We start from the raw sequence: 14,783 nt of genomic DNA on the forward strand, positions 1-14,783 counted from the left end.
CCATGGTGGAGAGAGTTCTGCACTGACAGATGGGTTTTGCATGTGTGTGTCTGTGCGTGCGTGTGTGTGTTTGTTTGTTTTCCTCATTGGTTTGTGCTGGTTAGCTTCATTTCATTTTGATTTATTCCATTCATGGTATACTACACATGGTTGCACATATTTACATAATGTACACATAGTCACCATAAACGAAAAGGAGCAGGATGAAGAAAAACTTATACTACTAAAAAATGAAAGATGATGAAACATATAATAATAACAAAAAAACAAACAAGCAAAATAGCCGTGGACACCACACATTTTCTTTAACTGAGATATACTTATACAACTTTTCAGTTCCTTGCTTTGTGAATGCCATATTTTACACCTGCAACATAAATACACATTTGTTTTAAGCTTAGCCTTGCAAATGTATGTTTAAAATCAAGCTTCAGTCTGTTATCCTCTTCCTCCAGCTTGAACAAGTTCTGTAAATGTTCTGGTAATGATCTGTTCTTTGCTTTATACATTATTTTTAAGGTCTGAAGATCTATTCGATCGGCCACTTTCAATAAACCTGCAGAAATAAAAAATCTATTTGAGGGTTCTCTGTTGCCTCCCTTATGAATAAGTCTTACTGCTCTTTTCTGTAGAAGAAACAGATTGTGACCGTGACTGTGTGTGTGGGTGTGTGTGTGTGCGCATGTTTGTAGCCCCCTTTCCAGTTTGTACTATCTGGAATAAATGTGTGTGTCATGTGTGTGTGTGTGTGTGTGTGTGTGTGTGTTTGTGCATCTGCTTGCCAGTAAATGTTGTGTGGGTTTGTAGGTCGGGTCCACATGTACTCATGCAGAAGGGACTTTGCCCCTGTTTCCTGTAAACACTCTGTTTTTCCCTGCTGCAGCAGACAAGTGGGATGAGGGGCAGATAGGGGGGCTCCTCTTCCTCCTCCTCCTCCTCCTCCTCCTCTTCTTCTCCCCCTCTCTTAGTTTTTCTCACTCGGATTAGTTTTGTAACCCTCTTCCTCCCCTCCTGACCCCCTTCAATACTCTCGCTTCTTTCTCTCTGTCTGTCGTATTCTGGCACCAAATCTGTTGCTTCCCAGTAAGAGTGGGGGGTTTTGGGGGTAGTGTTATTTGGTGTGTGTGTGTGTGTGTGTGTGTGTGTGTTTTGTTGTTGTTGTTGGGGACCAGCAGATGACTTCCCCTCTCTGCAGGGAGTGTGTGTTTGCTCTCTGCTTGGAATGCAGGCCTGTGAAAGTGTCTGAATAGTTGGGATGTGTGTGTGTGCGTGTGTGTGTGTCCCAGTTCAGGAATGTGAAAGTGAATACATGTATGGGGACGTATGTTAATTTGGACCAGGTCTTTGAAACTGGTTGTTATTGAAATCTGCAGTCCATCTGATGACAACATTGCAACGCTTGTTTTCACAGCTTCAAGGGACAAAGCATCCTGTCAGCACAATGTCGCACTTGTTCAATCAAATGCGAGATGAATTTCTTTATTAAATATCCCCCCATTTGACAGACAGGGCACCTGCTCTTACAGAACAACACACAGTTTAAAGGGATAGTTCAACATTTTGGCAAATTGGCCCATTGCCATAATCGCTATAGTCATAGCAGTAGGTTTGTTACCTTTATTTGTCGGTGCAAGCTGTTTTTAGAATGGCGGAGCAGAGCCGTGAGCTGCTCAGAGCTACGCAACGGAGGCTAATAGGATTTCTTGGTTTCCCTCATCAAACTCATCAAATACACAATCCAAAAACTACAAAACGCTCTTGTTTTCCAGGTAAATGCAGAGACTGCTTGCTGAAAAACTGTCCCTGAGGCAACACGCATCAGCGGTTTTGCTTGAATTTAATCTTCTAAAACAACTCCGTCTCGTAACGTTCTGTTATTATCTCATAGCGTGGTGAATGTGCAGGTCACAACTTGTCCACCAGAGCGTTTTGGAGTTGTTGGATGAGTTTGATGAGGGAAACCAAGAAATCCCATCAGCAGCTCGCGGCTCTGTTCTGCCGTTCTAAAAATAGCTTGCACGACAAATAAAGGCAATGAACCTACTGCTATGACTATAGCGATTATGGCAATGGGTCAATTTGCCAAAATGTTGAACTATACCTTTAATACTCTAGACTATTGTGTCCAAAGCAGATCTCTAAAATGTCCCTAAGAATAAAACGACTGTAGAAATTTAACAAAACAGTTTGACATTATTACAGTTGATGGCACTAGAGAGAAAATTAAGAAATGTATTTCTCATGATGTCAAACTGTTCTTTTGAAAAGCAATTAAATTCCTTTGAGCTTAAACCACATATCGAGAACTACAAACCTCACATGAATTGTGAGTATTTTTTCCATCTGGAGCTGCTATCAGTGAAATGCTGGGAATACACATATTTTGTTAAATTCCTCTCACCCACTGTCTTTATTTGTCTCTCCACAGGTGCTGGAGGATACCACAGGGGTCCGCCGGGTGGTGGTCACCCCCCAGTCTCCAGAGTGCTACCCTCCCTCCTACTCTCCAGCCCTGTCCCCCACACACCACCTGCCCCCCTACTTGACTCACCCTCACTTCATCCCCAACTCTCACTCTTTCTACCCCCCTGTGAGCCCAGGAGAGCTGCCCCCACACCAGTACTACCAGCACCACCTCCCCCCGATGTACGGCGACCCAGGTACTGACACGCTGACTGGGCTTCGTGGCGGCTGCCAAAGAAACAGGAATTAAAAGTTCAATTATTAATCCAATTAAAAATATGCTTTGCTGAGATTTTTTTTTTGTCTGACATTAATCCTCTCCTCTCCTCTCCTTTCTAGAAATCATCCCAGTTTATGGGATGTCTAACTACATAGGCAGAGAGGAGACGTATAGTAAGCCACAGCCCAAAAAGATAAAAGAACAGAGACAACTAGAGCGACAGAACCGACTCAACTCCCCTCCCTCCACTCTCTATAAGGGCAGCCTGGGGCCAGCACACAACGGATACAGGTGACCACTCTGCTTCTGTGTCCTTCTGATATGACTCATTTCATTCTGAAGATGTTTTTTGGGGCATTTTATAGCTTTTATAGGATATAACAGTGTAGAAAGTCAAACTGGCGATGCCTACATGGGTGCAATCCTGCAAATTTTTCTGTTTTCGTCCACGTGATCACATCACAACACTGAGAAAAAATACTCCAGCTAGAAAAAAACAACCGCAAACCCTAACTGCGATATTCATTAAAAGTCAGCTTTCTTAAAGGAATAGTTCACCAAAAAATGAAATTCAGTCATTGTTGACTCACCCTCATGCCGATGAGTAATCCGGAGTAGTTTTTTATTCCTCAAAGTGCATCTGGCGTCGGGCGCTATTACTCTCATATAAAGTTATGATGTACTTTGAGGAGTAAAAAACTACTAGTATGACTGAATTTCATTTTTTGGTGAACTATTCCTTTAAGTTCTAAAAAAATATATAAATCAGTGTTTTTTTTGTTTTTTTTACAAGTTAGGACTAATAACACTGAAACTAAATCTGAGAGAGGTATGTGTGCCAGTAGCAAATTTGCAATAAAATGCATTAATTTTGACTTAGATTTTTTTTCGTTAGTAACAATAAGTCCTGTTGTGACTTTAATTTGTGATGCAGCAACAAATCACACGCCCCACTGCTCGGGTCGGTGGGGTCAGGGGGAGGCGTCGGCAGTCCGGGAGGGAAGAAGCCAGAGAGACGACTCCGCAGCAGTCCACGGAACAGCGAACCAGAGACACACACACAAGGTGGGAGACGCACAACAAACACCACAAAGCTGGAAAAAAGGGAGACCAACACACACACACACACACACACGCTGACACTGATCCACAGCAGGGGTTTTCTGTTTGTTTCTCTAGAAAGCAGCAGACGTTGATTTGGTTGTGTTTTTGGAGTTTTAGTATGAAACACCTCCTCCGGTCAGTAAGTCACACCAAAAACAAAACCTGCATGGGACACACACATACAGTATATGCACAGAGGGATAAATGCGTAAAAGACAAAGAAGCAGACTACCATTTGCTTTTTTCTATTTTCACTTTTGAAAGTGCCTCCTAAAACCAAGAGAAAACTTCCTTTTATTTCCCAAATAGTGGATACGTGAAGTCGTGAACACACAACACAAACAGCTCATATCTCTCTGTGGAAGAATAACTTCTACCCTCGCTGACCTCCCTCTCTCTGTCTCTGTGTGACTTGCTTTGTCCTCTTCAATCTCATTGCCCACCCCCAACCCCCTCCACCCTCCACCACCACCCCCTCCCCTGCAGGTACAACACACCTTTCGTTTTTCTCTTTCAGTAACTCAGTCTTTTTTTCTTTTTTTTTCTCACAAAGACTTAGTCAGGGGAAAAAAAAAATGAATGAATGGATGAATGCAACCTCACTGAGATGAAGGGATCCATGGGGGGAGGAGGGGAGGGAGGGAGGGAGGGATTGAGGTGGGAAGGTGGGGAAGGGTGGCGAGGGGGTTAGAAGGGTTGTCTGGGTAACCACATAGCTGAACCCGTCCCTGAGCGCTATCGTTTTACCCCTCGCTACAATACTGGCCTTGTTGGTGAAGGCTGAGCCACGGAGGGGGGAGAAGGAGGGAAGGAGGAGGGAGGAGGGGGAGGTGGGTTGGTTGAGAGAGAGGGAGAGAAGGAGGGGGTGGGGGGGTCACATACCTGTAGAGTCCTGCTTGAGATGAAGGAAACCTTTGAGCTCTTAAGATTTAGACACTGCTGCTCAGCTTTATCACACACAGGGAAAAAAAGAAAGTGCACAAGAAAAAGTGCAAATAGTGCGCACACATGCACACTTGTGGGTCTGTTCCTCTTTAATGACATGTCTCTTGACACGCGTCAGATGTTCGTGTGAGTTATTAAAAAAAAAAGCAGTGTATCTCATCCATGCACGTGCTCACATAACACAGCGGGCTATCTGTAGAGGTGATGACAGAGGAAACATAGAGGGACACATAAATTCATCTAATCCATCATTGTAGCTGTCAAGCTCCTTTCTTTAATTTACTGTCCTCATAAAACTTTACTTTAGTCCCCCCCGCAGCATGGTGTCACATCAGAGAAATATTACATCTGGGCCAGGTGTGTGTGTGTGTGTGTGTGTGTTTCACAGTTCTCTGAAACTAGTGTGAAGCAGAACAATTAATTCTGACATATAAAAAGATAAATGAACATTTGGGAACATAACCATGTTGTTATGGAGCTCCACCTTTGTGTTGACAGACCTGTGTTGCATATCGGGGTTTTTTCCCCCTTTTTTTCTTTTTCTTTTTTTCTTTTGGATTGCAAAACTTCTCAAAGTCCATAAACATGCGTGGGAGTAAAGTTTGGTTGACCTGGATGAAAAAACACCAAGAGAGGTTTTTGTTTAATCAGTTGCATCACCCCAAATTTTTACACCTGCCTCTCGTGGTCTCTATAGCGATTTAAGGACTTTTAGATCTATTCACTTATATTTTAATGTGTCTTTGACACTTCTTCCATGTTGGTAGGCTTGCTATTACTTGAACTGTGTCAATGCTGTTTCTTCACAGCATTGAAGAAAGCGTGTTGTAGAAATTCAAGCAGCAACAGACAAACAAAAACGTTGTGGTTACTCTGCATAAAAGTTTTCATTTTCATCATATGACATTGTAATTTGGACAAAATAAGCAGTCTGATGATGTTATTGAGATTAAGTGTGATATTGCTTTTTTATTGCGTTGTTGCTGTTGCAGCAGAATTCCTCTCACACCAGTGTAGCAGTTATTGCATTGGTGTTAAAGCAGATATATTTGCCCTGTTTTTGAGGAGGATTTTTAATAACTTGCAACTGCAATCTGCGTGACTAGATATCACTGAAAGCTTTGCATGAACTGAGTCTTAAAAAATACCTCATTGATAATTTTGATGCACAAGAAATGCATTTAGACTTGCACACATATACTGCACTGTACTGTATCTGCAAATGCAAAACACATACACGTACAGAAGAGGCAGTGTTTGACTGCGCTGCATGGGGGAGGGGGGCTGCACAGCTTCTTACAGTATACTGTACACACACATGGACACACACACACACACACACACACACACACACACACACACACACACACACACACACACACACCAGACTGCCACATGACAGAGAATCATCTTAGAGGAGTGCCAATGGAGGATAAGTGGAGCAAGGTCGACAGCGCAGCTTGTGAGTTTCACAGTTTCATGTTGCACATAGTTTTGTACCCGAACAACAAAAACACACATGCCAGACAGGAACATGTCAGCATGTTGTCCGGTGTCCGTTCTGGTCTGCTAGGGTCTCAGTACTGGGGTGGAGATCAGGCTGAGTCAGCTAGATGTACCACACAACACACACATGTACAAACACACACACACACACACACACACACACACAGAAACACACTCATGCACAAACACCCCGTGACTGGGCTTCCTGTAAAACAATCAGAGCATGAGGGTCCAGAGGATTGGCGGGAGGCAGGGGGGGCAAGCAGAGAGAGTAGAGAGGAATGCAGGGTTTGAAGGACAGATGAGAGTGGAGGCAGACGGATAGAGGGTTTGTAAAGAAGAAGAATAAGGAGAAAAAGAAAAAAAAAAAGGAAAAGAAGCAGAACTCCTACATCACAGGGAACAGAGAGATGGAAAGACGGAGAGACAGCGATTTTAAGAGCAGAGTACAAACATTCCGACAAAGTTGCTGCTTGGCCCGGTGCATCCAAGTATGGTCCAACCCAGAATACCACACACACACACACACAGCACCGCCTACGCTTTGCCCTTGATGCCCTTGGTCTTGTTTGTGTGTGTGTGTGTGTGTGTGTGTGTAAGTCTGTGTGTAAGTGTGTGGGTGTGTGTGGCTACTGCCCCAGTGCCAGTAAGGCAGCAGGCTGACTTGGCGAGCGCAGTGACCATTCCCTAGTAAAGCCAGCTCTACAGGCCTTTTTCCTCAGAACTGAGCTGTTTTGCTGAGCAGAAACAGATGTGGGCCCCGTCCCCTCTGTTCCTCCATGTTGGCTCTGCATCATCACCACCGCAGATCCTGTCTCTCACTCAGGGAAACTGGGATTTCAGCAGAAACAGATGGACCAGCACCCCTTCAGCCTCCCTCCATCTTTGCTTCTACGTCACCGCCAACTAGTGCTGTGAATTCAGGAGAAACCAGATGTGAGCAGTGGCTGCTCTGTCCACCATTTTGGCTCTTTTGGATGAGATATGAGGAAAATAACAAGGGTCATAGATATTACAGTGGTCGGCCGTTGTGGAAACGCATCCATCTATTATCCAGATATGAAAATTGTGTATGAGTAGTTTTCCTTTCTTTATCCACTCGGGAGTTTTCTTACAGTTCATTTTCAGTTGCATGATTGTCTTAGCAACAAAATTAAAGGAAAACATATCAGGTATCCTCAGTGTTGACACAATGAATCTACACCAAAGAAGTTACTAAATATTTTTGCCTCATTGCCAAAGAGAATGATGTTTTAAAACAAGGAAACCCCTGTTGGAATTGAATGTCTCTCACTTATTGGCACATTATTTGCTTGAGAGCTGGTGAAACTTTTGGATCATATTTAAAATCTTTTTTTTTTCTTTTTACTTATCCAAGAATTCAGATTTATCCTCCTGGGTCCACTGTGTTATAAAAGTGCCAGCAACAATCCCATCATCAGGATCTGATTAACCACAGAGACAGAAACTGAGAAGTTGCTCAGTTTTCTTTTATTCTACCTTACTTAAATATAGCTCTAATAAAGCAGCCGCTCTAGCCACAGTTGATGATTTCAGGATCATTTTGCATGCTACACCAAAAGTCAATATCAGAATTGTTCTCGGGTGATCAGGTGACCAAAGTGGTGCCGTCCTGCCCCGCTCAACTGAGATGGCTAATCCACACCAGGTCCTTTCATAGACTGTAGTAAAGGTCGTCCGTGACTTTATCCTTCCAAGACTCGATTATTACAACCCACTCTCCTCTGGTATCAGTAGACATAACATCCAAAGACGGCAGCTGATTCAAAACATTACTGCCAGGCTGTTGACATATCCCAAGTGAAGCGGCCACATTACATCAATCGTTGTTGCCACCCCTCACTGGCTGCATGTGAGTTTTGGAATTGATTTTACAATTTACTGTGGTCTGGCTGCTTGAGATGCTCTGGCAGGACCCGACTAATGGCTGCTAATTCCTGAATTGTTACCAAAGGTAATGAAGGCTTTGCTGTCGCCTGTGGAAATCCTGTTCAAACTCACTGCTCTCCTTTGAGTTTCTTCTCAGAACTCTAGAATTTCATTGTATGGCTTTTTTTCTAACTGATAATAGTAATTGTAATTATTTAATTGTCTTATCTTAAGGTCGGGGTTCCTACTTTTTTTGCTTACTAGCCTACTGTACCTGTGCTTACTGTGATGCAATATTAGTAACCATAACTTTAACTAACTAATGGTAATGGTTTGATTGTTTGAAATCACATGTAAGCTATTTAGAACAACTTTCTTTCAGACTAATCGTCAATTCAGTCCTTAATAAAACATTAAATGCCTCACTTTGCAATAAGCTATTGATAATCAGCCAGGTTAATGTTATGTCAGCAGGTTTATCACCAAACTAACTAAAAAAATTATAAAAATGTTAATAAGTTGCAACTAAAAGGATAGTAGTCTAGGTGTCCTGCAGAATAATCAACATTACATAATCCAATAACTGATCTATAAAGTAAAGTAACATTAGTTACTGCTTATGAACATTTAATAAATGGTGCCTTGCAAGTGTGTTATTAGTGGTAGTATGACAGAGTTTCGTACTAATTAAATTACACAACCGATGAAGTAACATCTGAAGAGCAACAGCAGTAGTAAATGAGGCCTTTAAAAGCTTGATGTCCTGTAATGTTTCGCTGATGTCATCCTCATTAGCGCTAGTGGCCTTTGACCGAATCATGACTCAGCCCTTATATTAACATCAAACTTGTCTCTCTGCTCTTCCTGCTGTTAATGTAGTAACAGGCCTGGAAATGTGTGAGCACTCTCCCACCCTTCCCCGGCTGCACTGTTTTGGTGCTGATCACCATGGCGATAATCTCAGCCCCCCCCTCTCCTCCCCTTCCAACAGACTCCAACTCCCTTCCCTCAAACCCAAATACGGCCATGTTTGTCGGGCAAGATGGAGGGCAGTGGGGTGGAAGAGAGAGACGAGAAGAGAAGAGGGAATGTCGGCAGAAGAAACGACAGAGATAAGACAAGAGGAGAGAAAGGAAGAAAGAAAGAAAGAAAGGACACAAATTGGAGAATGAAAGAGCCAGAACCGGGGGATGTACAGAAAACAGAGAACAAGGGATGGCTTTACCAGCAGAGGAATGTATTTCCCGCTAATATCATGTAACAGGACTAGCGGGATTAGAAGGGGAGGTTGTTCTCGCCAATCACAATGAGTACACCAGACGTTTCCCCCATTCAGCCGAGTGAACTTTGTGGTACAGTACAAGCGATAAACTCACCACATTATCAAACTCTGTATTAACCAGAACTGGGTTACATAATATTAAGTCTTTTTTAACAGCTTCATCGTGTAAAAATTGAGTTTGTCCTAATCAAATAAAGTAATTCAATAGACGAAAACACAGGAAAGCTCAGACTGCTGCGGGCTGCTGCTCGAGTGATTTGTGCACACTTTATTCACTGCTTGTGCACCATAGGACATGAGGAAATAAAGCCTTATAATTCCCATGAATGAAGAGACTTAAGAGAAAATTTATAAGGGGATTGACCAAAGAGAAGTGGGTGGGGGACGATTATCTCTGTGCCGACAAAGATCTTTAATAAAGACTTCAACTGCAAGATAGGTTTTGAAATCCGATATTAATTCTGCTGGTCGGAGAACAGAAAAGGGATATTTACATAAAAATAAAGGAAAAAATGCCTTGAATACAACTGAAAACAACCATTCTGAGTGTGGTATTCAATATCTGTAAAGGGCAATAACATCCACTCATGATGTTAGCCATGATCGCACTGTATTTATCACTATTTTGGTTTAAAAAAACATACATACCAATACGGCATTCAAGTCCAGGCTACTATTAAGTAGTAATCATTGTGGTCTGTATTTTTCCATAGCTACATAATTTTCGGATTTGTGATGTGTGTAAATGGGACAGTGATGTCAATAATGTCTCATCCTCAATACTAAACGTGGGCACTTTTTGTGATAGATGTCGTTTTGGTGAGAACAGGAAGTTAACTTAATTTTTGTTTTTTGTGGAAGTGCAAATGTGACCTCGGTCTGTATCCGTATCTGTATCCCTATTATTCCATCCATCTGCTGATGTGTCTTCCCCCGTTTTGTTTGGCTCTTACTTTTTTGCCTCCCTCCGTTGTTCCTCCGCCACTGTGTCACTCTCCCTCTCTGCCTCCTCTGCTGTCTGTCAGGCCTTGGATTCGTCTTCGTCCTCTGCCTGGCTGCCAGTCTGCAGTCACACTCTTGAGACGTTTTTTTTGGGCTGAGCAGGGTCGGATGGGGTCAGGGTTCTGAGAAAACTGCCCCCCCCCCCATAATCCCTCGCTGCCTGGCCCAGGTCGCTGCGCTGTTCGCAGCACGTACACACTTACATAAACACACGTGCATCCATGCATGCGCACACTCTTCGTACTCTTCTTGGAAAAGTGGAGAGAGTTTTTGTGTCGCTTGGCAGTTGAGACACTCGACTCTCTCCTTAGTGCGAGGGCTGCAGTGGACAAGGTCTCTCTGTCTCTAACTCTCTGTCTCTCCCCTGTCTCCGTTTACATGAAACCAGGTTATTGAGAGAAATCGGGTTAAGGCAGGGAATTGGAGAATGCCGCTATATATGTGTTTATACTGCGACTCTATTTGTTTTAGTTTTACTTAAAGTTTGATTTCATTATTTTAGACACAAGGGCACAAGAATAATAGGTTAGCGCCGTAGAAATATTTCCGTGCAGTCTTTGTCACACACACCTGGTTATATATACACGGCCAAGAAGTCGGGTTTCTCTTGCAGAAATGTATCTGTATCCCTCAATCCCCCCGACCCAATTACAGAAAGTGGGTTTCTTATTCACATGAAGTCTTGTTGTGTAGCCTATCATATTACTACAGATATCCAGGTTGCTTATTTGCATGTCTGCCTCCACATCTCTATCTCCTTCGTCTCATCCTCCTCTCTGATTTTGGCTCAGAATTTTAATTTAATTTTTTTTTCTTCCGTTCTCTACTTTTCTTGCTTCTCCATCTCTCTGTGCCAGTCTCTCTCTCTGTGTCTCCCTCTCTTTCTCTCTCTCTCTGTGTCTCCCTCACTAATCCCCTTTATAAACGATCAGGACCCTGGCCATGAGAACCAAACCTTCACCATGACAACCACAATTTCAGGCATGTCCCAACGACTTCTCTACTCCATGTGTGTGTGTGTGCGTGCATGCATGCGTGCGTGGGCGAGTGTGCATGTGTCCGTGTGTGTGTGTGTGTGTGTGTGTGTGTTTGTAGCCCAGCTGTTGAACAGATGGAATGCTCACTATGCAGCAGATGATAATAGTGTGGAATCCAAGGTCTGTGCCCCTCACTACCTCCATTTTCCTCTTCCTCTCCTCCCTTTTCTATCTCGCTCTGTCCCCACTCCTTCCTCTCATCTGTGCATCTCTCTCTCTCTCTCCCCTTTTACAGCTGAGTGTTCGTCACTTTGCTTTGTACTCCCTGATTAGAGGCTTCTAAAGATGGGTATCATATCTCACTTTGTTCCTTTAGGAGGGGACACACACACACACACGCTCTCTTTGCCTTTGGCCTTGTATGTGTGTGTGTGTGTGTGTGCAGTGGGGGCTGATTGAGCGACCGCTGCCACATTTTTCACATTTTTTTTCCAGGCCTTAAAGGTCTTTTTCTGTCCCAGTGCAGACAGACTGTGTCTAAGAACCACAGGCTGTCATGCAGGAGGAATGCAACCTCCTCAGTGTCAGAGTGACTCAATTTTACTGTAGCGCTTTTTTTTTCTCTTTTGCAAGTGATGCCATTAATTCTGAAGCGTGTAGGTGTAGGGCATTAAAAAAAAAAGAGGGAGAGAAAAAGATTCTTGTAAACATGTATTTGAGGAGGAATGAGGGAACACGGGCGGGGGAATGAGACAGCAGAGGAAGGAATGAAACGAGTGGAGACAGAGTGATGCTTACTTTGAGAATTTGTATGAATGTGTGCTTCCAGATGATCCAATGGGTGTCCTGCTATTTTCTTCCATGGAACATTGCGTAGTTATTTCAGGTGTAGGCTACAGGATTTGGGGAATAAATGTCTCATTAATTTTCTACGTAGACTGTATTGTAAGTTAGGGTATTTCAGAGGCTGATGAAACTCACCTGGTTTAGTCATCGAGATGAAAGATGTTAGAAAACATCTGGTTCTTTGATCAGTATATCGCAGAGCTGAACATAGTGATCTCTATGTGTGTGTGACTCAAACAGTGAGCTCAAGCTAAAAATGCTGTTTCATTGGACCCTGATAAAACATTTAGCAGCTGAATGAATTGTTTTAATGAACAAATTCATTCTCCGCTGTAACATTAGTAGATTGATGCCGTTCTTATGCCTGCAAGCTACAGTAGGCTACATGTAAAACTGAAGAGGCAGCAGGCACTTAGCCTAGCGTAGCTTAGCCTTGGATGAAGAGTGCAAATGGAGGTCAGACAGCTGAAAACCTGTGACTGCAAGGTCCCCCAACATTCAGTGTAGACTTGGATAAGTTCATAACCAGACTAAGAAACATAGTAGTTGCAGCATATGTTCTTTTAGAGATGAAGGCTAACTGTTTTATGCTTAGCTTTATATCTTTGTATCTGACTATGGTTAAGGAAGCATTTTTCCCATGATTCCAGAGGGTTCTTAATTTCCACTATACCAAAATATGAAGAAAAAAACCCAAGACATCTTCAAATACTACCATTATCACTGCCTGCTTTCATTCAACATCTCTGTTATACTACTTTAAAAAAAGCACTTTCAACTTTGTTTTTGGTGTTTATCAGTTTTGTACCGTAACCACTGCACTGAGATCAGTGGTGCTCACCTGCCTTACGCCCTCTGATGATGTCACTTAAGGTTGTGTAATCCTCTCCTCACATCCTCCTAAACCCTCTCCTTTCTCTCTCCTTTCATCCCGCCATTTCTCCTCCTCTCTGTTGATCCCTGGCTCGCTCTTTGTCTCTCAATTTCCTTGTGTTTTTGTACCTAATCTCTTACCCAGACTCCCCTTGCCCGTCCTCTCTCTGTATTCTGTCCTTCAGCGTCTCTTTTTCTTCCTCTAAATCCCCTTCTCGCCTAGTTTTGGCTCGGCCTGCCGCTGCTGCTGCTGCTGTTGCCCCCCTCCCCTCCCCAATTCCTCATTCCTCCTCTTTTCCTGCTGTCCGCTGCGCTCACTCGCTCCGTCTGGCTGTCCTCGGTAATCAAACACAGGCGGTCAGACACAGACAGGATGTGAGGTCAGACGAGGAGAGGAAGTGAGGGTGCGTGGGCAGCACATAAACAGAAAGGAGAGGAGGTGAGGGACAGTGAGGACAGTGGATGTGTGTTTGTATATATTTGTGTGGGTGTGAGTGTGTGTGTGTGTGTGTGTGTGTTGAACTGGGAAGAGATTCAGTTTCTGTTTCAGCCGTCAGCATGGACTCTTTGTGGTTGTTCTCTGTATTAAACACTTAAACAGCTGGACTCAACGACCACAGCGAGTCATAACACTCAGCGGTGAGGTAAAGCAGTAGTGTTTTTCAAACTTTATTACTGGTCTCCTGAAATATTAAATAAATCTCTGTCTCTGTCACAAACTGAGTTTGTGGGTTAGCCAACTTTTTTCATAGTGTTGAAAAAAGTCTCACTCTGAACCCAGCAAAGTGATGCAGCCACTGGTTTTAAGATCCTTTAAGGCCCCAATTCACTCACAATATATTGAGAGATATGCATTGTTTACAGAATGTAATTTAGTCATTACATTTAGTCTTACTTCCAATAAATAAATACATTAAATAAGTTACCCAAAATGATGTTGCAGTGCACTAAGAAAGTTATCTTGTGATCCTGACAATGATATAATAAGTTAGGCAATTCATTTCATTTATTGGATCTCCATTAGCACCAGCACATTAGCATAGCTATTCTTCCTGGAGTCCAAACATTAAGTCAAACTTGTCTATTATATTCTTCCAAGTCCATCAAGGAAAAAACAAAACAAAAACAGCTACTGTAATGCAGTCACAACACATGATCATTCAGTAGACGCAGACATACGTATAACACAAGACATCATACACCACTTGTACAATACAATTAAGAATAAGTGAAAACATACATGCAAGGAGAAAAAAATACAGCAAAACATACAAACAGATACCAAAATAGTAATCTCACAGGGCAGGGAAGGGAAGAGAACAAGCAGGGCGTAGAAAGTGGGTGGCACCCACTATTAAAAACGCAAGTTGAAAATGTATAGTAACATTTTCAGTTCACAAAAATAACGCTCCCAGTTCTGTCTATATATGAACTAATGATCATCAACAATCATTTTCCAAACCTCAGCACTTCTTCTGGGAAAACTCAACCTCTTTTTGTCAATTATTATTATTATTTTATAGCTAGATCAGAAAAAAAAAAAATCGCTCCCATTTCTGATTAAATCCGTGAACTTCCATGAAGCCGTTCATCAGCCCTGGCTGTTGTTTGATTTTGAACATCTGTTGTTTGTTGAACGTGACAGCTGAGATGATGCTGTAATGGAATTTCACCT

At 42.7% G+C, this 14,783-nt stretch overlaps 1 protein-coding gene across 4 annotated transcripts in view; it reads left to right on the forward strand.

Annotated features, from left to right (window-relative positions):
* Positions 1-14,783, forward strand: part of fndc3ba (fibronectin type III domain containing 3Ba) — a 100,210-nt gene that overhangs the window by 47,995 nt on the left and 37,432 nt on the right. For all 4 annotated transcript variants that reach the window (XM_085766690.1, XM_085766692.1, XM_085766693.1 and 1 more), the window contains exons 5-7: positions 2,429-2,660; positions 2,803-2,974; positions 3,618-3,748. In XM_085766690.1, coding sequence (XP_085622816.1) covers positions 2,429-2,660; positions 2,803-2,974; positions 3,618-3,748 — 535 coding nt within the window. The remainder of the gene's footprint in view (positions 1-2,428; positions 2,661-2,802; positions 2,975-3,617; positions 3,749-14,783) is intronic.

This window comes from Trachurus japonicus, chromosome 22 (assembly GCF_045865225.1).
Source record: "Trachurus japonicus isolate A0001 chromosome 22, Traja_1.0".
Taxonomy (NCBI): domain Eukaryota; kingdom Metazoa; phylum Chordata; class Actinopteri; order Carangiformes; family Carangidae; genus Trachurus; species Trachurus japonicus.